At 49.7% G+C, this 25,005-nt stretch overlaps 1 protein-coding gene across 1 annotated transcript; it reads right to left on the bottom strand.

Annotated features, from left to right (window-relative positions):
* Positions 1–7,921: 7,921 nt before the first annotated feature.
* Positions 7,922–15,222, bottom strand: GRHPR (glyoxylate and hydroxypyruvate reductase). Its single transcript, XM_005152318.3, is given in 10 exon segments — positions 7,922–8,207; positions 11,031–11,161; positions 11,605–11,740; positions 12,698–12,802; positions 13,473–13,561; positions 14,075–14,191; positions 14,685–14,741; positions 14,743–14,755; positions 14,889–15,019; positions 15,107–15,222. Coding segments are annotated over 10 exon segments (966 nt in total). The 5' UTR covers positions 15,172–15,222; the 3' UTR covers positions 7,922–8,085.
* Between the last annotated feature and the right edge of the window lie 9,783 nt (positions 15,223–25,005).

Genomic DNA, 25,005 nt, shown 5'->3' with positions numbered 1-25,005 from the left:
CACGTCTTGTTTGCATCAGCCAAATAATCACCAAAACAGGACATGCAAAAGGCACCTGCAAAGTGATTATTGCTCTTTATGCAAGGCTATGAAGAAATACTTGTTCTTAGCAAAAACTAATCTTAAAAGCCTGTGCTTTACTCATTAACAATTTTGTTCCTGGTAGAATATACTTTAAGAGCTTATTATTTTGGTTGTTTCCAAAATAATGTTAATATCTACATGACATCTGTAAAATTCGTAATCTATTGTGATTGCTGCTCTCTCTGAGTTCCTATGGGAACACGTTGACACTGGTCTGGAAGCCCAGTGCAGCTAATGAGATGCTGCTGCTTGCTCACCATGCTGGCTAGCAATTTAGTTGGTGGCATAAAGTTTTGACTAGGGATTGCTGGTATGGGTTATGTCCATAACTTGCTGAGCAAGAAATCCTGTTAAGAGGTGTTTGCCTTTGGACAGAGATGCAGCAAGGCTTACCTGTGCTTTGCTGTCATTAGGCTCAGCTCTGACCAGCCACACTGAAGACTCGCCCAAAAACCTACAGGTTCATTGAAGCTGGGGCAGAAAGATAAGGTATAATTTTATAATTTATAGTTTTTTAAGTACTTTCAGAAAGCAAAGTCTTTTCACTAAGGGCATACTGATGATTTCTCTGTGTGGCAGGGCAAAATGATAGAGGCTGCCTGCTCTAGTAAGTCCCATGGACTATTACCCGCTTGTAGTGATACATGTGGGTGCTAAGGATATAGATAGTAGTAGCCTGAGGAGTATAAAGAAGGACTACAGAGCCCTGGGAGAGGTTGTCAGGGGTTCTGGAGCTCAGATAGTCTTTTTGACAATTCTTCAAGACACAGGGGAGGACCTTCCAAAGGCAAGGAGGATTGGACAGGTTAATAAATGGTTAAAAGGGTGGTGTCATAGTCAAGGGTTTGGGTGTCTTGAACATGGGGCCCACATTTGTAGGCCAGGCCTACTGGGGGCTGGTGGAGCTGCTCTGATAAAGGGAAGAGCGGCTTTGCTGGGAGGCTTGCCAGACTTGTCAAGGATGCTTTAAACTAGTTGTGTTGGGGGAGGGGAGCATCATTCCATCCCAACACACCCAGTCAGTTGCCAGCACCTATAATAAATACTCTGAGCAATGTAGTAATATTCTAGCCGCTCCAGCCACTGAGCCGGCTTCATCTGGAGCTCGGATCAGATGCCTCTATACAAATGCCAATAGCATGGGGAATAAACAAGAGGAATTAGAGATGTGGGCACATCTATGGGGCTATGATATAATAGGCATCACTGATGGCGGGATGGCTCCTTTGACTGGAGTGTTGGAATGGAAGGTTACAGGCTTTTTAGAAAAGACAGGCCTGGTGGGAGGGGAGGGGGAGTTGCCCTTTATGTTAGGGATAGGCTAGAGAGTATGGAACTCTGGGGACAGGTGATCAGTTAACAGAGAGTTTGTGGGTCAGGGTTAAGGGGAAATCGGTGATGGGACACATTACTGTGGGGATATGTTACAGACCGCCTGATCAAGAGGAACCTGTGGATGAAGAACTCTACAGACAAATAGGAAAAGCCTCACACTCGCAGGCCCTTGTTCTCATGGGGGACTTCAACCACCCTGACATCTGTGGGGGCAACAGTACGGCCTGGCACAAGCAATCCAGGAGGTTGCTCGATTGTGTGGAAGACTACTTCCTTCTGCAAGCAATAAAGGAACCGACGAGGAGAGGTGCCCTGCTTGACCTCGTGCTCACCAACAGGGAAGGGCTCGTTGGAAATGTGACTCTCCAGGGAAGTCTTGGATGCAGTGATCACGAGATGGTTGAATTCGAGGTCCTCAAGACAGAAGAGCGTGCAGCAAGCTCACTGCCCTGGACTTCAAGAGAGCAGACTTTGGGCTCTTCAGGAACCTGCTTAGCAAGGTTCCATGGGATATAGCCCTAGAGGGGGGCCCAAGAATCTTGGTTAATATTCAAGGATCACCTGCTACAAGCTCAGGAGTGTTGCATCCCGACTAGAAGGAAGTGCAGCAGGAGGGCCAGGAGACCTCCTTGGGTGGATAAGGAGCTGCTGAGAAAAATTCACAGGAAAAAAGAGGCTTATAAAAGGTGGAAGCAAGGACAGGTGACCTGGGATGAATACAGGGATGTTGTCCTGGGTAGTTAGGACCAAGTTAGGAAAGCTAAGGCCCAGTTGGAGCTAAACTTGGCAAGGGATGTTAAAGATAATAGGAAGGGATTTTATAGGTATGTAGCGGCTAAAATCAGACTAAGGACAACGCAGGCCCCTTCTGTAAGCTTTCAGGGAGAACTGGCTACACAGGACTTGGAGAAGGCTGAGGTTCTGAATGGCTTCTTTGCCTTTGTCTTCACTGGCAAAGGCTCTGACCGCAGCACCCAAGTCTTGGAAGGCAGACGCAGGGACTGTGAAAACTTGGACCTTGGGCCCACTGTACGAGAGGATCTGGTTTGAGACCATCTTAAGAACCTGAATGTACACAAGTCCATGGGACCTGATGAAATCCATCCACGGGTCCTGAAGGAGCTGGCGAATGAAGTTGCAAAGCCACTGGCCATCATATTTGAAAAATCATGGCAGTCAGGTGAAGTTCCTGATGACTGGAAAAAGGGAAATATAACCCCCATTTTCAAGAAGGGGAAAATGGATAACCCAGAGAATTACAGACCAGTCAGTCTCACCTCTGTGCCTGGCAAAATCTGGGAGGAGATTCTCTTGGAAGGCATGCTAGGGCACATGAAAAACAACAAGGTGCTTGGTGACAGCCAGCATGGCTTTACTAAGGGGAAATCCTGCTTGACCAATTTGGTGGCCTTCTATGACAGGGCTACAAAAGTGATGGACAGGGGTGGAGCAGTTGACGTCATCTACCTGGACTTGTGCAAAGCGTTCGACACTGTCCCACATGACATCCTTGTCTATAAATTGGAGAGACATCAATTTGATAGGTGGACCACTTGGTGGATAAAGAACTGGCTGGATGGTCACACTCAAAGAGTTGTGGTCAATGGTTCAATGTCCGGCTGGAGATCAGTAACGAGTGGTGTCCCTCAGTGATTGGTGTTGGGACCTGTCTTGTTTAATATCTTTGTCGCTGACATGGACAATGGAATTGAGTGTGCCCTCAGCAAGTTTGCCGATGACACCAAGCTGTGTGGTTCTGTTGATACGCTGGAGGGAAGGAATGCCATTCAGAGGGACCCTGACACACTTGTGAGGTGGGCTGATGACAACCTCATGAAGTTTAACCATGCCAAGTGCAAGGTCCTACACCTGGGTCAGAGCAATCCCAGGCACAGCTACAGGTTGGGCAAAAAGGAAATTCATGGTAGTCCTGCGGAGAAGGACTTGGGGGTGTTAATCAATGAGAAAATGAACACGAGCCAGCATCAAGAGGAGCGTGACCAGCAGGTCAAAGGAGGTGATCCTGCCCCTCTACTCTGCTCTTGTGACACCTCACCTGGAGTATTGTGTGCAGTTCTGGTGTCCTCAACATAAAAAGGACATGGAACTGTTGGAACAAGTCCAGAGGAGGGCCACAAGGATAATCAGGGGACTGGAGCACCTCCCATATGAAGACAGGCTGAGAAAGTTGGGTCTGTTCAGCCTGGAGAAGAGAAGGCTGCGTGGAGACCTCATAGCAGCCTTCCAGTATCTGAAGGGGGCCTACAGGGATGCTGGGGAGGGACTCTTCATTAGGGACTGTAGTGATAGGACAAGGGGTAATGGGTTGAAACTTAACCAGCAGAGGTTTAGACTGGATCTAAGGGAGAAATTCTTTACTGTGAGGGTGGTGAGGCACTGGAATGGGTTGCCCAGGGAGACAGTGAATGCTCCATCCCTGGCAGTGTTCAAGACCAGGTTGGATGAAGCCTTGGGTGACATCGTTTAGTGTGAGGTGTCCCTGCCCATGGCAGGGGGGTTGGAACTAGATGATCTTGAGGTCCTTTCCAATCCTAACTATTCTATGATTCTATGATAGCTGCAGAAGTTTCCCTTCTTGAAGAAATTCCAAGATGTGACACCTGAAATGTGCTTCAGTCACTACAGCAGCCCTATTTACAAGCTTGTTTCTATCCCAGTGTGCCCAGGAATTGAATACAAGCACTCAGGTACAGTTCATTTACATTTAACTATTTCTCACATTATTCGGGGTCACAATAACCTCTCAAATATTTAGTCAACATCCTTCATCATTACAGTAACTTTACCAATACAGTAACTTTACCAGTCTTTAGGGTCAAACCTCAGAAAATCATACAGACCAGCAAACTAACCTGATGGACTTACATCCATGCAATACAGCCAAGGTTGCACATCAAAGTAAGTCCTGCTATATCACTTGGAAATTTTCAGCCAGTTGAGATGCTCAGGAGCCCACTCCCTTCCTATCTACCATGGCTACCAACCTTTCTTCAGGCAGCAGAGGTCTTACTAGAAACTTCCCAAACACTCTGCTTGTGATGGGGAGTACTCAAGCAAGGCTTGTGAATCAAAACATACTGATAAACACAGCAGATACCATGAGGCATGAAACAAAGGTCTTCCTTTAACTAGCCAGCATCCATAACTAATTAACAAACATCTTCCAATAGCTATTATTGCTATCAGAGTATGGTTCACTTAACATCAAGAGAAATTCAAGTAGAGCATTCAGTATGAAGAACACTTGCCATGGGACAGAGAGAGAAGTAGAGTGTACTAGATAAACATTTAATTCCCAAGCACAGGCTTTTCTCTGTGTGTTCCAGCTTCCTCCCTGGACCAGGCTTACACTGCTGCCAGCTACTGCCTTTCCCTCTCATCTCTTAAGAAATGTGCTGGATTATTATGCAGGACCCTGCTCAGTTTTTATATATGATGAGAATTGGAGACAACAGTGCATTGCTGCTCTCAGAGTTGCAGACTTTTTACTCTTGCCAGAAACTTTCCTGTGCTGTACAGTAACAAGCAGCAAATTAAGCAGTTCAGGCATGTTATGGCTGGTTACTGTCTTGTGCTGTCTTCCAGAGGCTGCTCTCTGCCCATGTGGCTGCATTGCTACCTCCAGGCTTGAGCATCTCTGGGGGCATGGCTGCCTGGTGTGCACTGCTTCCCTTGTGCCTAATGTGCTGGGAGAAGTGAAGCTGCACTGGGCACTGGTTGCCTTCCAGGAGTGTGCTGGTTAGGTTTTTTTTGAGTTCTCTTTTTGCTATCTCTGTTTTCATTATTAGTAGTATTGTATTTAACTATTAAACTGTGCTTATCTTAACCCATGGGTTTTACCTTTTCTCTGATTCTCCTCCCCAGGGCAGGGGGCGAGGGAGTGGCTGGCTGTGTGGTACTTGGCTGGAGTTAAACTATGACACTATCTCTTAAATGTGCTTAATCCCAGCTGAAGATGGCTCCTCCAAAACCACAAGCTCCTGAGTTGTTTAGGTGTTGTGCTGTGGAGCATATGGTGGGCTGCTGTGCTCATGAGGCCAATGGAGCTGCTGCAGTCTTGTCTTTGGAAACAGTATGCTGTCACCTGGTAGTGGCCAGGTGGCTGGTGCAGATGCTCTGTTGCTGTCAGAGCCTGTAACTGCTCAGCAGCTTCAGCACCTGCCCTGGCTGAAAACACTGGGCATGCTTTGTGTTCTGTGTCAGTGGTACAGATTCCCCTGGGGTCAAGCAAACTGACATGTTCACTTGCTTCCTCCTCTGCTCCACACCTCCCACAGCCTTGGAAATGGGGCTGTCCTTTGCTCCATATGCTGCTTTGAATGCTGAAACCTGGAGAGAAAAGTGACAAGGCATGGAGAAAAAGATGGACAGTGGAAAGCCACAGCTCACAAGGAACCTGAGTCCAGGCCTGCTTTTCACCACTTTTCACAGCACAGTGGCTGTGGAGTTGGGAGGAGACTGGTTTAAGACTGGTGAGAGCCATCTCCACACCATGCCACAGGGGCTGGCCAGGACTGGTGGCACCATGCAGCCATGACTGGCAGGTCTGTGAACAGATCCTGCAGGCATCAGGCAGGGTGGTCCCGTCTGCCTCATTGTAGTAGGTGCCAGGAGGGCACAAGGGAATGGGACCATGGCAAGACCACCCTGCACGTCCAAGCAGACTTGCCACCACTGGGCAGTGATGGGCCAACTGGACCCCAGTCTCATCCCCTACCAGCCCTAGCACACTGCTCTTACAAAGGCTTTCCCCACAACCCTGCAGAGGTAGAACACAAAAAGAACTGGCTTCCTCATCACACATTTGTTCATAAATGGGGAACACGAATTCACAGCTTGCAGACGTGTCCAGCTCTGGCAGTGCTGTTGCTGCAAGACTAGATACAGAAAAAGTTTCTGCTAGATCTCAGTGAAGTAACAGCAATGTGCTTAATTAATGCTGTTGAATTCAAAATGCAGCATTCCTATACATCAAATTCTAGCCTTTTACTCTGAAAATTCCAGTTGGGTGTTTTTCCTTCGCTGTGTAGTAACCCTTTTAACAACTGCTCCCCAAGTGCTCGCCGTACAGGATGGAAAATTTCTGGTCTATACCATGAAGCTGTGACCCTGGCTCCTAACAGAGAACATTCCCATGGCCCCCAAAGGGCTCAGATCCCATCTGAGGAGAGATGCCTGACCTAGTCTTGCTTGCAGCAGACTGGGAAAGACTGCTGCAGAGGACTGTGAGGAAAGCTGTCCCCTTCAGGCAAGCTCCCAGAGGTAGCAGGGTAACACTAGAAAAGGGGCTTACTCACTCCTTAAAAAGAAAATGCAAGCACACAGCCAAGCCCTCTGCTGAAGAAAGTAAGGGATGGGTTGCTCTTGTCAAGAGCATAGCTGGATGCTGCAGGGCTGTGCACTCCCAGTGCAATATCCTGCTGCATATGGCTTATGGGCATGCCACCACAAAACTGGAAAGTGTCCTTGACCCTTTCCACCCTTGTAGCAGGAAATTGCTTGGAGATCACACTCTACACACACCCATTCAAAGCAGGATTTCTAACAAGCTTTGCACATGTTAAAGTCCTCTTGCCACTGCAATGCAATGTTGCAGCCACCTTTCTTTTTTCCTTAAGAAAACAATGTCACTGGGACATGCAGCCCTCAAACAAGTAAGCAGCACAGAGCAACCCAAGGAGCACACCTGGGAGCCAACTGTGTCATCAGCTGGAGCAGAAACTCGCTGTGGAGGACTGGCACAGAAAGGTGGATTATAACCCCTGTTTATAGAAGTGGGACAGTACTAGAGGAGAGATGGACCCTTCAAAGCCCCTGAAATGTGCTCACCCAGACCTCTCCTGGTAGCTAGAGGCTTGGCACATGCTCAGGCTTTCCCCTGCACTAAAGTGTCATTGCATATCTGGGGAAAAAAAAAAAAAAAAACAAACCAAACTGAGGTGAGTTGAAGCCAGAACACACAGGAGGATGCAGTGTGAATTCCAGTTTGCAGTTCACTTCAGAGCTGTGCCCAGAATTAGTTACAGAGACAAAAGCAGACCTGAAAATGCCAGGGCAGCCATACAAGCCTTTCTGCTTTTGACGTTTGAAGAATGGATACATCACACCTTAGGGCTGATACAGCAAGCCCCTTGAACACATGCTTGGCAGCAGCTTCCTTGGCAGCAGTGGGCCTGGGCCAATTGCACAATTACCTCTCCTCCCTCCCTATGAGGGTGGGAGCTCCAGTATGGAACTGCATGGCCTTTTGCTGGAGCCAGGAGGCAGGCTTCTGAGGACAGGTGCTCCTGCAGCAGCTCTCTTACATATGACACATGCTGCCTAACACCTGAACCCCAACACTGCAAGTGTTTTCTGAATTGTGACTTAACACCATCCATAGGCTGCTGAGTTCAGCAGCAACATGACCAGGGGACTTGCAGCCCCCTGCAGAGCTGTGTGCTATGCCATGTGCACCCTGTTCTCAAAGAAAATAAGCATGACACACTCACTGCTTCTCTTTAATAGCTGTGGTGCAGTTCCCTCACCACAGGCACTGCTGGCACACTGCTGCAAAGGCAAAGAGGCACAAGACTGGTCTCCAAGACTTCTCCAGGGGACGGTAACACCAAGTCCTGCTGCCCTCCAGGATGAGGACTCTGGCCATCACAGCAGCAGCTCATGCGGCATGGCCTCCCCTCGCAGCCCAGCCAGGAGGTTTTTGGCTGCCAGTACTGCCATGGTACTCCTTGTGGCATATGTGGCACTCCCGATGTGTGGCAGAATCACTGCAGGGGGACAGAGAAGGTTACTTGCTTGTTTCTTACCTTTGCTGACCTCTTACAGCCTCTTTCAGGGGTCTTCCTGGGATGTGGGCAACCTGGGTCCACCAGGCACCAGCTGCTGCTCCATCAGGAGCTGGCAGCAGACATGGAACAAATGACTAACTGGGCTTTTTAAGTCATCCAGGCCAAGGACAGTCAGCCAAGAGCAGGTCCTCCTACTATCCCTGTGGCAGACAAAAATGCAGTGAAATTTACACACTGTTGTGTGATTGCCATACAGCTTTAAGGAGGATCAACTCACTGACAGGCACAAACCAACACATACTGCAGCAAGAAACATTCTGGTTTACAGACCCGTGGGTGTACTGGAAAGGCACACATGGAGGCAAATGGCCCTTTCAATAGGGCTGGTACGCTGTAGCATAGTCAAGGCAGGGATTTCCATCCACCTGTGTGGAAAGGCTCCTCTTACGCAATGCAAATGAATGAGCCAAAGTTGTTTTAGCAGTCAATTATTATAACAATAGTGAAGAGTACTTGCCAAAGGTATGGATAAAAACCTCTGCATCTCTGCTTGTTTCATAACAGACAGCAACTACAGGCAATGCAGAAGCCTGAACACCTGACATGCTGCTGTCTGGGGATAAAAGGCTCTCTCAAGCACTGTGGGGACACAGGTCATTCCTCCCCAAGCTGAGAACAGTCTGGGCTCCTTGTTTGCTGTGAAAACAATGTCAACTCTTCTTCCTGTCTACTATGGGAATCAAAGCAAACACGTAAAAAAAGTCTTTAAAAAAAAAAAGAAAAAGATAATGCCACAGCTGTGATCTTGTATTTCTGAAACAGAAACTCAGCCACTGGCAGTTCCAAATTTTCATGGATGTTTCTATGGTTTCATTCGAAACAGACGTTTCCTACTCCAAAAACCTCCTTCCTGGAGAGAGGACATACTGCTGCTGCCTGCACAGCCACTCTGGTATTTTTCCCATACAAATGAAGGCTCACGCACCACCTCTTCTGCTTCAGGTGCAGCCTGAGCAGCCAAAGCACTCAACCACATGAGGGGAGGCTACTCTGGCCCAGCTCGTGCCATCAGCTCTCAGGAAGGCTGATCACCCCAGCAAAGCTGAACATTCAGGTAGGAACAGGCACCCTGTCATTGCACCAGCCATGGGGCTGCAGACAACTGCATACATTCACTTTCCAACTAGGAAGCTGTGTCTTCTCTGTGTTGCATTTCTGTTTTACGTATTTTCTGCCTCAAGGGGTACAAGTGAGCTCTCCTGGCTTGTGCTGGAGTCAGTTCCACTGAGGTACCTAGCCTGACCTACACATTCCCTATCTGGAGTAGCAAAGCTCCTTACCCCATTTTGCAAGGGCTGGGCCACGTTACTCACTGAAGGCCACATGAGGGGAGGCAGTGACTACACCAGGAGCTGTCCCTAACTCATCACAGCTGCATGTGAGCCCATGGTGCCTCTGAGGATAAAGCTGCACTGGTGTGCAGTGAGGCCAAGGAAGACGCCAACCTGCACGGTCCCTTCAGACTGCTACAATGAGGATCTCAGGTAAACTCTAAGACTGCTAATGTCTTGCGCTAAAACATCATTGTGCCCCACACAGCAGCTCTCACCAAGCTTTCAGGAAAGCATTAGTGAAACTAACAGTGATCAGCTACTGCCCCTAATAGCAGGCACTCCCACTTCCAGTCCAGCAGCCTGAAAATACTGAAGCACAAGAGCAGCTGAGCAAGCACCTTCCTAACCAGCCTGCTTCATCCAACCCAATCTCCTCTGGAGAATACATGCACTAGTCCTGAGACCAACATCTTCCTACTGGCCTGACACCTATCACCATACAGAAAACAGGCTGCCTGAGCTCACTGGGCTCCACTTTATCAGTCAAGTTGCCCTAGTCTGTCCAGGGGATACAGCTAGATCTGCAAAGAAACCTCTGCTCATCCCATAGCATGAACACTTGCTAGCCTCTTTGGCTCGGGGATGTCTGATTTGCTGACATATGATGGGGAATGTGGATGTCAGGACAAGCTCAGCACTTCAGCACTTAAATGAACTGTGCTTTTGAGCATGTATGCTGAACTTGCACCCGGCAGCCCAGGCTTACAGTGGATGGGCTAGCTGGAGAGTTCTACAGTGGCTGCAGCACTCCCAAGGCAAAAATTCTTCTAGGCAGACTCAGCACCCAGATTTTTAGCCACATAGGAAACATTTCTAACAGAATATATGCTAGAATACAAATATGTATTATCTATTTATTATATACATCATATATTCTAGGTATATAATGATATATAATATTATACATTCTTATATATATAATTATTATATATATCTTCTGTATTTATTATCTATTCTGTATCTACCTACGTTCTAGCAGAACATCTATACCACAGCTTAGCAGGGCATGAGCAGGGATTCAGTTTCTCTTTCAGGCACCCACTGGTATCAGACTCTTCCATTAATCTCTCCCCATGCCTTTAATGATCAAATGGAGATCCATCAGGAAGGTGTCAAGTGAGCTGACCTCAACTGCTTTCTGGAGAATCAAAATACCTCCCACATTTGTTTTACATCATGTTGATGAGGTCTTCTACCCTACCAGCTCTCTGCATTGTGCAGTGCCTACCTCCAGTTTGCTTAAATACACTTGACCTTCCTGTCCTTTCACATTTCCGTGCTTGGTCATGCAGGCAGGCTAACGGGGGCAGGGAATCCCTGTCACTCCAGCTGACAGGTCCCCAGCCATGGGCACACGAGGCACCCAAAGTGCAAGCTGTCAGAGCAGAGTGGGAGCCCAGCTACTCACCACAGTTCTTGAGGGAGAGCAGGGGGTGATCAGTGGGCAGTGGCTCCGGTGTTGTGACGTCCAGGCCTGCTGCTGCGATCTGGCCATGGGCCAGTGCATTGTACAGATCCTCCTGGTTCACCACAGACCCCCTGGCAAATACAGAGACCCCACGTTGCTGAGGGGTCCCATGGGTTCTGAGGGGCACATGGCCAGGACAACAGCCCATGTGGGACAGCCTGAGTAGAGGCACCTGGATCCCCTCTGCCTGAGAAGATTTCAGACTCTCTCTGGATCTGCCTGAACCTCGCAGCACAATGAGCTGCTATTTCTTCTGGTCCAAGCTGCCCAGCAGTGGGAGAGGAGCTGAGTGCCCAAGCACAGGACAACTCTGGGGCAGCTGTGTGATGGAATAACTTATCCTGCCTTTGCCTTGGTCCCAAGACATCTTGGGCCATGAAGATTGTACAGACTGTCTAGACCTGCAGTGGAAGCAAGTCTCATCCTATCAGATCCCCCATGCAGCTGTAATTGTCAGAGAGTGATGGTCAACCCCCACACCCCAGCCCTGTGCAGGGGACTAGGTTGTGATTACCTGCTTGTGTTGACAAACACAGAGGTCTTCTTCATTCTGGTGAAGAAGTCCTTGTTGCACATTCCTTGAGTGGCTGGAGTCAAAGCGCATGTCACCACAACGAAGTCCGATTCTTCAGCCAGCCTTGTGAGTGAGACTGAGTGGAGAAAAACAGGTCACAGTTTGGCCTAGGGAATCTCACCCACAGACCTCAGTAACCTTCTTTATCTGAAAAGTTCACCTGCAAGTGAGTGCTGCTCTGGAGAGACCCTTCTCCACAAATGGGGAGACAAAAGGACCATCAAATACCCAACAAAACTCATACACATCCCTACAGATACTACTCCAATGTTTTGTTTCACTTTTGAATTAAAACCAAGCCAAAGGGGAATCTAGCAATGCTTCAGACATCTGGCCTATAGGAGGCTGTGGTACATACTTCACATTTAGGCAGCAAAATATGGCAGCACCACCTTATGCCAGCATTAAATCTCTCTATGTGTTACCTACAGATGACTTCATAGAATCACTGTAGAATCATTAAAGAATAGTTTGGGTTAGAAGGGACCTTAAAAGATCATTTAGTTCCATCCCCCTGCCACGGGCAGGGTCACTTTCACTCCTGGAGGAAAGTGCAACGGTCAGGAGATGTCCTGCCAAAGATGCATCCCCTCCTCAAAGGCACAGCTGCCACTTTCCCTTCCCTGTTACACTCCACTTCCTTGCACAAATGAAACTAACTGAAAATCATAAATGGATGGACACAGGAGAAAGTTGAAAGGCAAAAGCAGCAGAAACCACCACAGCCCACAACAATGGTTGGCTGTCAGTTGGAGCCCAGGTATGTGCAGCTTACTGGCTGGAATGACCTGACTCAAAGAAGGCAGGTCTCTCTCCCTGCCATCCACTAACACTGCATGAGAAGTGTTTGGGATTCCCATTCCTTCTTTTGCCGCCCCCACTGAAGTTAATGCCAGCTACACCGAGGAAGTCACCTGGAACCTCTTGTCTCTGCTGGACCACTCCCAGGGAGTGACAACTCCACAGTGAGCCCAAATAGTTCTCTGTGCTGCCATGCAACAGATGCTGCCCCTGGTCCTGGAGCCTTGCTTACCGAACTCAGCTTCAAACTCCGCACCACTCTCTGGTTTTGGGCCACTGCCAGTGTACAAAAACTTCTTGACCCCAAATGGCTTTAGGCGGCGGGCAACTGCTTGTCCTAGAAGGAAACAAGAAGACTGTTTAGCTGCTGTGCCTGCACAACACATGCTGCACAGAGACCTTTGCTGGGCTGCAAGGGTCTGTCAGTACCACCAGGCAATCCATCCTTCAGCGAGCTTGCACTTAGTGCAGAGAGCACACTGCTCGCTAAAGGGTCATTGTGGTGGGATTCCTCCTGCCAGGCTGCTTCCCAGCATGAAGCATGGCGAGCATGGGGTGGAGGTCTTCTGCTGCTCCTGAAATGAGCAGGACTGAACTTCCATAGCAAAACTGCGGAACTGGAGCAATGGGATGTTAAACCTGAAGACACCCTAGGAAGCAAACCAGAAAGTGAGGAAAGAAATAGCCATCTGACAAAGTCCACAACTGAATGGATGACAAACCTGTCACCTTGGACTTTGTCAGGGCTTTTGTTTACCTGAATATTGAAAGGATGACATCCTGTTTGCTCTACCATTTACACATACTAGATGGGTTTGAACACTTTAAACTTTCAATGTTTAGGCCTGATGAGTCAAAATCACTGCTCAGAGCTCTACACAGCTCTCCTTGTTGCTGTCACAGACTTTAAAGAGGTGAGCAACAGGGGCACCACCTTGGCTAAACACCTCCAGAACCACCTTGCCGTCATTGGAGACACACAAATCTTGTGCATGACCTACACTTACCTATTCTCCCCAGACCTATGATGCCCACCGTGCTATCAGAGAGACCATAACCACACATCCACAAGGGCTTCCATGTTGTCCAGCCACCACTAGCAGAGAAAGTGAGGTAGAAACAGATGTCAGATGGCAGCAGGAGAGAGCCTGCTCATAGCCCAGTCCAGCATTTGGGCAAGTACACTAGAGTAGAATGCTGGGGGTGGCCAGTCCCTCTGACACAGCCAGATGATCTTACAGCCAGCTTCTCTGAGGTTCTTGCTTCAAGGACCTTGGTGGTCTCCTGCAGGTCTCCTTGGGTATGCTGCTGAAGCAGCTGCCTTGAGACTGATTTAAATTAGGCACTGCTATCCCCAGCCCTGGAGCAACTGCCATTCAGGGAGCTCTGGACAGACCTTCTGTGCGTGCCTTCCTAGAGGGGTCTGCAGCGGCTTTGGGTGCCCTTTCCCACAGGTCCTCTACCTAACATACAGAGGGGAGCTCTGCCTGTCTTACAGCCCCTGAGCAGCATGTCTACGAAAAGCCACAGAACTGCAGGTGACTCCCACCTTGGCCTACAAGGTGGTTGGTGCCAGCCCTTGAACCACCTGTCTGATGGTGATACTCACTTCTTTACCTGCTCCACTGCCTCTGGCAGCCGGCGGCATGCAGACAGAAGTAAAGCTACAGACAGCTCTGCGGTGGCATCAGTCAGGACATCAGGTGTATACCCCACACGGACCCCTCTGCAAGGTAAGCAAAGGTTTCTGGGGCAATGCTGCCAGCCTTCGGGTTCTACCTCAAAATTTCTGGGCAAGTCGCTGATGCTCTGGGCAAGTTGCTGAAGTTCCCTCTTCTACATCTCTGCAGTACCACATGCAAGAGGACATCGCTTTTGGCTTCTCTGCCTGTCCTCCAAAGAGTCATCTCAACAGCAGCTAGAGTGAGGTTTATCCCAACCATACCCTGACATCCGAGGCTCCTCCAACCCAGCTGGGGTTGGAGGTGACTCTAGGCATACCCTACCAAGAAGGATGTACAGGTCACAAACCCTATCTGCCTATCCAGTCCCATACTCTGTCAAAGTCACCCACCACGCCTGTGTCAAGCAATCCACAGTGTGATCTGCTGTGTGAACAGCGGGATGAGCTCTGAATTTCACCCTGCTTCCCCACCACCTCCCCCAGCTGGACCCCATCCCTCACAGGGCAGTGTGAGGTACAGTGCACCAAAGGTTACCGCTTCTTGATTTCGTCCAGGGCGAGGTGGTCAAACCCCACGGACATGGTGCTGAGACTTCAGGCCAGGACCTACAAGACACCACAGCACGCTGCTGCCCAGCGTCGCCCCGGGGCGGAAGGGGGGCGGGTGGGGCTGAACGCTGGGAAGGGAACGGGGAAAGGAACGGGAGAGGGGCAGTCGGGTCCCGCAGCCAGCACCCACCGGCGGCATCCAGCACTTCGCGGTCGATGCGGTCGGAGAGCAGGCAGAGCAGCCCCTGCTTCCCCGCCACTCCCGCCAGCAGCTCGGCCCGCGGCACCGGCTCCTCCGAGTCCCACTGCTGGACGCGAAACCTGCGAGAGCGGCCCGTCACCAGGCCCCCGGACTGGGGCGGAGGGCGGAGCCGACCCACCCGCACTTGGACCCAGACCCGCGCTCACCCGCCAGCCTGCGACAGTACGCGCAGTCCCTCGGCCGGGATCCGCCGCGTCACGAACACCGCCATGGCCGCGACGCTGAACAAGCCCTACCACTCACCGCTGCCGCCGCAGCAACCCCGGGCTGCCGCTCCGCCCCGCACCCCTCCGGCAGCGCCACTCTGCCCCGCCCCGCTCCGGCTAGGCAACCGCCCGCGCACTGCGAGATGGCATTGGGGCACGCTGGAAGGGCCTCTGCAAAGTGACTGTCTGGTGGACACACGGAGAGAGGGCACAAGGCCTGGCTGCTGACCCGCCATAGAATCACGGAATCAACCGAATTGGAAAAGACTTTTAGACCGTCGGATCTAACCGTTCCCCAGCACCACAGCTAAACCATGTCACTAAGGGCCTCAATTACACTTTGAATGCTGAGACAAGGAGGCACAAAAGCACAAAATGTAATCCGTTCTAAGTAATGATAAGTTTGCTGGCTTTGTAATGGAAAGTAACTGCGGTGGCTGAAGGTAGTTGACATAGTTTCAGGTCCCTAGAACCTTAGTACAAAAGGTGTAAGAAAAGCAGAATGCAAGAACAGGACCTGGGAATGGGGAGTATCTCGGACTAGCTGATGGCCAGGATGGGAGCACTTAAACTAGCTGATAAGTAGAAGGACAGGATGATTGCTATGTTAATTAAACGGGGAAAAGTAAACGACCCTTTAAGACCACCATCACATTTTTGTATGCATGCGGGAAACTTTCTGGAAATTGATGTAATATGCCAAGTGACCAAGGATGCCCTGTATGGCAATACGGAGAGACATGCTAGGAGGAGCTAGAAAGATTCTAAGATGACGATAGTGTTATAAAGCAGGTAATGGAACAAATTAAGAGGATGAGAGAACTCCACTGTAAGGAATTTCTTTGGTTAGTCACTCGCTGCCATCAGCATCTTCAACATGCTGATGCATTCTGTAATAGTTACTCTGCTAATGTAAATCTGTATGTGCTTTCCCATACTAGTGACTTGTTACTGGATGAAGCAGGTGAAACTGCACTGACAAAAAGGTGCAAGGACTGATGTTGACCAAATGCCTGCTACCACAGTCAAGGGTGTTATAAAGTACTCGGATAAAATCAAAGAATCAGTTGAGTAAAATAATATATATCAATTTATTACAATAAATTTGGCAATCGATAGCAAGCAAAACAGCGCTGGGTGGCCTCTGCTCCACCAAAGGCGCGCGCCCCCCTTCCTTGAGACTGTGGTTCTTATAGTCCTTTACTTCCAATATACGTGATCTTCCGTGGTGTACTCTGCATCTGCGCCAGTCTGTTGTTAGAGGGTCTTTTCCTGCCTCCTGGTGGTCGCTAGGATGAAGGCCCCAAATCTTTTTCTTGTAATTGTTTTGTGACCTTCGCTTAACAAATGGTAATTCATCATGTCTTGCAAAAATACAGAGCTTGCACAAGTATTCTTTACATTACCAGATATCTGTAGTTAATATAAGGCCTATTCCTTATCTATTTAAGGTTGACATCCGTTTTGGTTTAGTTTTCTTTTTCTTTATTTTTTTTTTTTTACTAGTATAAGCATGATTTGATTAACAAGCATTATCTCTTTTATTACAAATGGCAAGACTGGATTGGCCCCTGTGTTTGCCACCAAGAAGAACCTTTAGCTCCACTGCTGGCTGCAACCCAGCAGGCATGGAGCGGTGGGGACACATGCCATGCCAGACCTTGATGTGAGGGATGGCCTTCCCTGTTATCAGAGAGCCATCCAGGAGAAAAAGGGCAGGCTCAGTAGCCTGTACTTGGCATATGTAGGAGACAGGACCATACTGACTGCCAGAGAAACGTATAAAGCTGCAGAACTCAACAACATAAAGATAAGGCAAAAGACAGGATGCAGGACTGCAGTGTAAGGATGTTGAGGTTAAATTTAGCCAGACAGAAATAAGTAGGACAGATTTAGGGACTTACAGATGTGAATATAAGAACAAAACTGCAACTGACTATAGCAAAATCAAAGTTACAGAAAAGAGAACTAGAAGATCGGTAGATCCAACACAGACAGTCCAATTATATTGCCGAAAATCTGAGGAAAACTTAATAATAGGCCTAATTGAAGATTTTGCAAAGATGAAAAATACAAGTAAAATAAGGGCATACTTACCAATACCAAAGGCAGCCAGAGAATCAATTGAATGGGGAATAATAACATTTTCACTTCCAGAAAGTAACAAAACAATTACTTGTCAGGAAAAAGAGATAATGAAACAACCTGATTGGTCAAACGAAAACATTAGCTAGAATAATGAAGAAGGGATTCAGAGATTTAAATTTGCAATTACAGGTGACAACCAAAATGACCATGCAGAACAGAATGGCATTAGACATGTTGTTACTTAAAGAGCATGGTGTCTGTGGATATTTAAAAGACAGAGTGGACCTTTGCTGCATTCACATTCCCAATGTGACTGCAGATATAGAGCACAATATTTCCATTCCACTGACCAAAAGAAGACATGAGCTTTTATAGGAAGTGGGATAAACCAGATGCATTATCTCTGGGCATAAGCACAGAGTCATACCAGTAAAGAAGACACATCTGTGGACAGAGGGCAAGTAAATTTTAATGTCCCAGAATATCTATCCAGGATTCCTTCTGCTACTATACAGCAGGTGCTCCACAGGCTTGTGCTACATGAGATGGGGACATGTGCAGCACACCACACCCCCTGGGTTTGTGTTTAGAAAGGTTACAACCTTCCCACAGAGGCTCAAGCCCTATGACTCTGTTTGACAGCTGTGATATGACCCCTATGACCATGGGGCAGAGCCTGACTGGATCACCATGGTTCACTGTGCCAGCTCTGTTGGGAAAACAAAGGGTCTATGCACTATGTGGCTTCTTCCTCATCATTGCCCTGGGAGGTAAAAACCTTCGTTACCTAATGGAACCGTTAACAAGAGGGCTGGAGAGAGCCAGAGTGCACAGCCATCTGATCTTAATGGGAGCTTTATGGCAAACTTGGAGGCCAGGGATTAGAGTGCTTTTCTCTGGTACAAATCATCAGTGCTGTATGAGTTATCTGCTTATGTAAGGAAACTGTACTGGTGGGATTTTCCTTTATCGTGATGCATGCCTGCTCCAGCCATCAGTATGTTGCCAGATTATGCCCGTAGTTTTATTTTTTAAATAATTGCTTGAAAGTTTATTTATTTTATCGAGCTGGTTATCATTAGAGCTGACATCTCCCTCCCTGATCACATAAGGATTTACGTCAGGAGTATATGCTCTTCAACATGACATATCCACACTAATCTTGTGGCACAGTGGCTGCAAGGGTTTTCCTTTTCCCTTTCTTCTGTCCTCCTCTGCTCATCCAGGTGAATGTGATAAAGTCATTGTTGAATATGGAGTGACACACTTCACTTGTAAGAGAAGCAGAAATATGTTTGTAAAAAAATTGTTAGTAAATGTGGCAGTGGTTTAACAAGATTCAATGGCAAGGTACACTTGAGTATTTACTGCATAGAGGACAGAGTCAGATTGTCAGGGAGACTCCCTCCTCAAGTCATAAGGTTCAGAAAGGGACCCCTTGCATTTTAAACTCCTTCTCAGAGAGGAGTCTAGGTGTAGCGGGATCAAGACTTCACACTTGGTCAATGGTTTGTGTCTAAAGGGTTGTATGTGTACAGTCAATCCTTTCCATCACTTAGCTAAGACTTCAGAGTTTAACATGCTGTTAATCACTTACTGAGGATCTCTTGCACCAAGAAATCTCTCAGCTGTGAGGAGTAACCTTGACAGGCATCCCTACTCTAGGGGAGATCCTGGACTGCAGCCTGCTGTCATGCAGGATAGCTCCATGGGCTCTGTGCTGCCCACTAGCTATGGAGTGAGATAATTGACTCAGTCATGTGACTACAGAAACTTGGACCTTAACCAGAACTACAGGGGGTGGGGGATGTGTGAGCACATTGTTGAGATTAGCCTTTGGCTATTGTGTTGTCATCCGTCTCCCCAGAACTGAGTTGCAGCTATCATGACCAGACCAGATGCATCCATTACCATGACCACTGATGGTTGTTACTTGTTCAGAATGTCAAGAAATAAAGGTCGGGGGGGTGGGGAGTGGGGGGTGTTTGGGGTGGGAGGAAGGGTGGGGACAGGGAGGGGGAACTTATCATCACAGTAACTGATTTGGAAGAACCTGTTTGTGACTTCAGAGCCAGTGCACTGTGTGCTGTGGCAATGTCTGAACACTTCATCAGTTCCTCCAGTGGCACCAGTAGGAATGAAATGGAGACCTCCAGAGAGGATTTATTTACAAAACAAAACACACTATGCAAAAATGTGTTTTTGTCAACATAATACATTGCATATCTGCTGTTGGTAGTCATCCTTAGTGTATGTATAGGATCTTGAACATGGGACAATAAGGAATATGTAAGAGAAAACCATGTCCTGGTCCCATTTGAAAAGATCAAAGGAGAACATCCAGGATTGACTGTATCAAGGACAACCTGTTTGACAGCTTGGCCAAGTCACCATTTGATTACATAACTTGGGAAAAGAACTAACTTTCAAGGTATCATAAAGTGAACTGCCTCCATTATAATACTAAAAATCACATCCGCAGCTCAGAAAGGCCCTGGTCCAGGTGTAGGCTCTTCCACAGAGCACGTACAGTAATTAGAAGGAACGACACAGCAAATAATACAATTATATGTAGGTTACAACTGATTACTGTTGCTGGGACTGTACTACGTGTACCTTTTGTGTATAAATGTAATAAGAAAGGCGCATTGATGTGATTGACTTGTGTAACAGTCCACTGAGCACCCAGCCTGAAAAAACAGTACCTCTCCTGAGTGTGCTGAATTGCTTTACTGCACACCAAGAATGAATCTGCTTTTCAGACCACAGTGGTACTGGCTCTGCAGTCATCCCAGACAGACTAAGTCTTTCATAAATAAAAAGAAAGGTTCATATTTCTGGGGATAAGGTTCAATTTTCTCCCCACTGAAAAAAAGGAAAACCTACATTTTGGGAAGAGAGAATGGGGCCACACCTTTTGGGCAAGCCAAAATGTATTTTACTGGCCTGGAGATACCTCTTCTAGATGAGGAGTCATCTTCTATTCAGCATCTGACTGTTAACAGCTCCTGACAAGCTCAGCCCACCCCTCGCCTTCAGCCCACAGGGCAGCTCCCTCTACACGCTCTGAAGGTCTGACTAGGTAAAACCTAGTGTCAGAAATATTTTTTTAGTGATTCCCAGAATGAATTTAAGATGCAGATGAGGTCAAGCGCCACAGTTGGTCAGTTTGTTTATTATAAAAATAAATCTTTAAAAAATTATTATAAAATATATGTGATAGGACAGTTTGGAAAAGAGGACAGAATTAAGCAAGCATTCAGAGTGCAGAGAGATGGTCACCACCATGGATCCAGTGGTGTCCTGAGGGCCCATATTCATCTTCCTTGTTGGGTGGCCACCTGGCAATTACCTTTGTCCCCTTTTATTACGTGTTGGGGGAAGTACCTCTGTTCGTAATGTCACGTACCGCACATTCCTAGTTGATCACATGCATCCACTTTTGCTGGTCTTGCAGCCAGCTGTCTGCACATGTCTGTCAGGAGTCCTTGAGATAATGGACAGCAATCTTTGGACAGTGGACCTCAGTTCCTCAGCCAGTCTTTCACACAATCTTTGAGGCAATGAACGGTGAGCCTGATTTCAGTTCAGTCTCTCACACATGCTTCCCGTGGCTGCAGTCACCCCAGAGCAGCCCCCAGTGCTGGCACTTGTCCTGGGGGTGGGCCAGCACTGCCACGGCTGTGTCAGCCCAGAGCCAACCTGACTGCTTAGCTCTGCTCTGCCACCAGCGCCTCAGGGTGACAACACTTCCCTCTCTTTCTCCCTTAGGAACCTGGGAACTTCTTACTCCCTTCGAGAGGTAACAACGTAGTCCTCACAGTTTTGAGCAACATGACACAAGAAAGAGTCTCTAACACCCAGCGGTGATTGCCAACACGCGCTGAAGACAGCTTGATGTGCTTGAAGCTGACCAAGGTAAGCAGCATGCATCTGGACTGCCCTGTGCGTGTGCCCTCAGGGCACATGTCAGTGGCCTTTGAGGCTGGCAAGGAGTGACAGGAGAGGAACAGTCCCTTGGGTTGGCAGCAGGGGCCGTGGCTGCACTGCACCCAGCTCCACACTTCTGCCTCCGCCAGGTGGATGACTACATGCAGATCATCTATAGGGCAGCTGATGCTTGTTACCAGAAGGTCGCTGTGGGACATCCTGATGCAGACCCTGCTCCCAAATGGCCCAGCTGCATCTTGGGATGTGACCACTAGCCTGCTGTCGATTTCCATCATGGTGACATAGACATGCCCTTCAGCTTCAGGCGAATCCTAGGACCTCTGAGAACTGCCAAGACAAAACTTGTTATGGCCAAGATGGTGCCCCACTGATTCTGATCTGTGGCATCGCAACCACTACAGGGGGCCATGTGGAAACGCGCTGGCATGTGAGCCCAGCATTTCGGGCCAGAATACTGAAGTCGCTGGTACTGATCCAGCACACAAGCATGTTGCAGAGCAACTTCAGGACAAACTGCAACTGCACGTATTGCTGACTGTGAGTGTCCGGCTGAGGCCTGGTCTGCCCTGCCTGGGGCTTGCACCCCTCACCAGCTCCTCCTCCCCTCTCCCTCGCTCCGAAAACCTGGACCTCCAAAAGTCACTGAGGGCTTCAGGGCTACAGCCAGGCAGGGCAGCCACATGCTGCTCGGCCCTGCGGCAGACTGGCAAGCAGCCTGCCCCTGCTGCCCTTGGGGGTCCTCTCCCTCCCCACCTCCCTGCTGCTTGGGCAGCCAGGAAGCCTGAGGGGAAGAGCAGGCTGTGGGGCTGGAGAAGGTGAGTTGCAGCGTAGCCAGCATGGGCTATGGGGCTGGCCTGAGCTCTTCCCTCAGGACCATCAAAGCTTATGTGTCCATGCTAGAAATGGGCACCAAGCCCTGAATGCCACCACAGGGGGAGCTCCAGGCCATGCAGCTGGGAGGGACTCTGTCCTGGCATCTCCTCCAGTCAGCGCAGCTCCTGAACCCCCTAGACCCAGGCATGCTGCAGGGACATCTCTGCAGTGAGAGTGTCCCTGGGTGTTTTCTGCAGATAACTAATGTCATGCGCATGGCCTTCCTGGTGCCTTCCAACCAAAGCAACATAAGGAAACAATTTGGAGGAGCTCTTCATGGCACTGGTCTTGCAGATCTCCTTCACCACCAAGAGCCCACAGGAGGGCTGCTGCTGCTCTAAGATTTTGAATAAGGAGGCTGAGGATCGTGTAGTCAACCGTCGCAGGTACTCTGCTCCTGTACCCGGTGTCTGCCCTGGGCCAGAGCCAGGGCCACGCTTCCACACGTGACCATGCTTTGCTCTGCATGCAGGTGCGTGGTGAGGACCATGCAAGCTTTCTTCCATTTTCTGGGTGGTGACTCCCTGGTTGAAGACATCCAAAGGGGAGGGTGCTTGGGACATGCTCATGACCCCTACGACTACCCCAGTGGCATCAGGGTCCTGAGTAGGTAAGAGCTTTGTCAGCCATCCTTGCGTCTGCTGCTGTTTCCCACTGAGGGAAAGGGTCCCCTGCATGATCCTCTTCAGCACAGGTGGTGGGGTGCAAGCCGCCAACACAAGGTGCAGATGGAGCCGTGACTTGTGTGGGCACCATAGGCCAGAGAGCTTTGCCTGTCCAGTGGTGCCAATGCCTTCTTCCCCCTGCTAGAGTGCTGAAGCATAAAGAACGGGCCAGCTGCACCTTCCATATGTGAAGAGGCGGTTGGAATCATACGATCGCATGAGGACATCTGTGCCATTATTGTCTTCATTGAGGTGGGCTGGTGGCAAGTATTTCCTCTTCAAGAGCAGGCAGGGGAAGCTGGGCCACATGCATGAGCAGAGGGGAGGTGGAAAGGGTGCCACTGCCTCCCGTCTGATAGCTGTGCCCAGCTCTGGTGCCTTGCCCTGGGCCTTCAGGAGCTCTGCTGCTGTGCTGGGCTCTCACTCTGCTCCGGGTGTGTTTTCAGCTCTGGACTGCACCAGGCTGAAGATTGACGATAGCCTCATCCTGTATGTCCTCCACATGCGGCTGCGTAGCGAGAGTTCAGGCTGCGCAAGGTAGCGATCACAAGCCTCGCCACGCTGTCTGAGAAACTAAGCAGGTGAGCAGGGGCCAGCCAGGCTCAGTGAGGCATCTGCCTGGCCTGGGCAGCTGGTGGTTGTGTGCGCACGGTGTGCTTGGGCTGTGCCAGGAATCAGGAAGTGGTGAGAACTGTGCCCACTGCCCCCACTGCCCTGTTCAGCAGCCCCTCAGCCACTGAACACAAAAGGCAGGGCATTGGGCTGTGCTGCAACATGAGGGAGATCTCTGTCTGCCCCTCTGCAAGCGGAGTGGTTTGGCTGGTGCTGTCCTCCTCAAAACTGTGTAACCAAGAAAGCGTTGTTTCACATAGGCAAAGGCTATGTCTCTGCAAGGCCTGCTGCCAGCCGTTATGCAGCAACTGCAGGATGATGACTGCGACGTCATGAAGGCCGCCCTGACTGTCCTCAGCAAATCCTCTGCGTGGTAGACAGGCAGACGGCTGGCCCCCATTGCTCTGCAGTGCTCAACATGCTCCTGCCACTCTTTGAAATGTAAGGCAGCGAGAGAGCCCTTGGGTGGCATGTGTGTGTGGCTCAGGGATGGTGCATCCCTCTCCATGTGTGCTCACTGGCCTGTGAGTGGTGGTTCTTCTCACTTCAGTGGCTTGGAGAAAGCGAGGCTGAGGTCCTCTCCTCTTACTTCTCTCGTCCTAGGCGAGCAGCTGCGTGCGAAAGCGGTCCATCCTCCTCAGCAGAGATTGATGAGGGTTTCATTCAGGTCTCACAAAAAGCAGATGAGGAACGGAGTGCACAAAGCCTCCTGCCCTTGTTCTTCCACCTGCATGGACAGTGACTCAAGTGTGGCTCAGGTGGGCATTTCTGAGCTCTTGTGAATGTGCTGCATCTGGACCCTCTCAGAGCCCCTTCCTGCCTGCAGCCGCGCAGAGCGGCAGCCCGTGTGAAGGGGGATAGGGACCTACCCTACACCTGCCTTACCACATCCAGCATCGCCAGCAGCAGTGCTGGCCATAAAGACCTGAGCACTGGAGGCCCTGTGGGCTTTTCCAGCAGCACCTGCAGTGCCTAAGGCCAGTTTTGACCCCAACCCTTGCTGCCCTCATACTCAGCCCAGGGATCTCCAGGTCCTCTTTCCTGGGTAGAGGTGCCATCTCCCTGTCTCTGCTGCTCTGAAGGCCTCCAAGGAAGCTGTCGCTGAAGCTGCAAGTTCCTGAGGTGGCAGCAGTCCAGAAGCTGTTGCAGACAGAGCAGATATGGGGGGCTGCCAAGTGCATGGTAAGGATGTCCCCAAAGCCCTGCAAGCCAGCTGGAGAAGCCTCTCTCCCCCAGTCCCAGCACATGGGCTAGCAGCTTTCCCCCTGCCCTCCATGGCAGCCCTGTGCTGCCTGCCTGCAGGGCACAGGGGTCCATTTCCCCCCCCTCCCCCGCCCCCCCCCCCCCCCCGAGTCCAGGGGTTTCCCCACTGGCCTTTGGTGGCAGGGTGGCACTGCAGCACCCCTGGCCAGGGAGCATGCTGCCCTCTGCTCCCCCAAACCCTGGCACCAGCTAGCTGCTGGCTGGGCATTGCAGTGTCCTGGCAGGGGAGGCCAGTCCTGGGTGCAGGGGGAGGTCTGTGTCAACTCTGTCCTGTGTGCTCGCTTAGCTGAAGAGAAGCAGAAAGGAGGTTGGAGTAGTACCTGCATCAGAGCCTAGAGTGCAGAGAGATTGTCACCACCATGGATCCAGTGGTTCCTGAGGGCCATA

This window comes from Melopsittacus undulatus, chromosome Z, assembly GCF_012275295.1.
Source record: "Melopsittacus undulatus isolate bMelUnd1 chromosome Z, bMelUnd1.mat.Z, whole genome shotgun sequence".
In the NCBI taxonomy this organism is placed as follows: Eukaryota; Metazoa; Chordata; class Aves; order Psittaciformes; family Psittaculidae; genus Melopsittacus; species Melopsittacus undulatus.
Note: the sequence above shows the minus strand (reverse complement) of the source record. Positions and strands in the feature narration are given on the sequence as shown.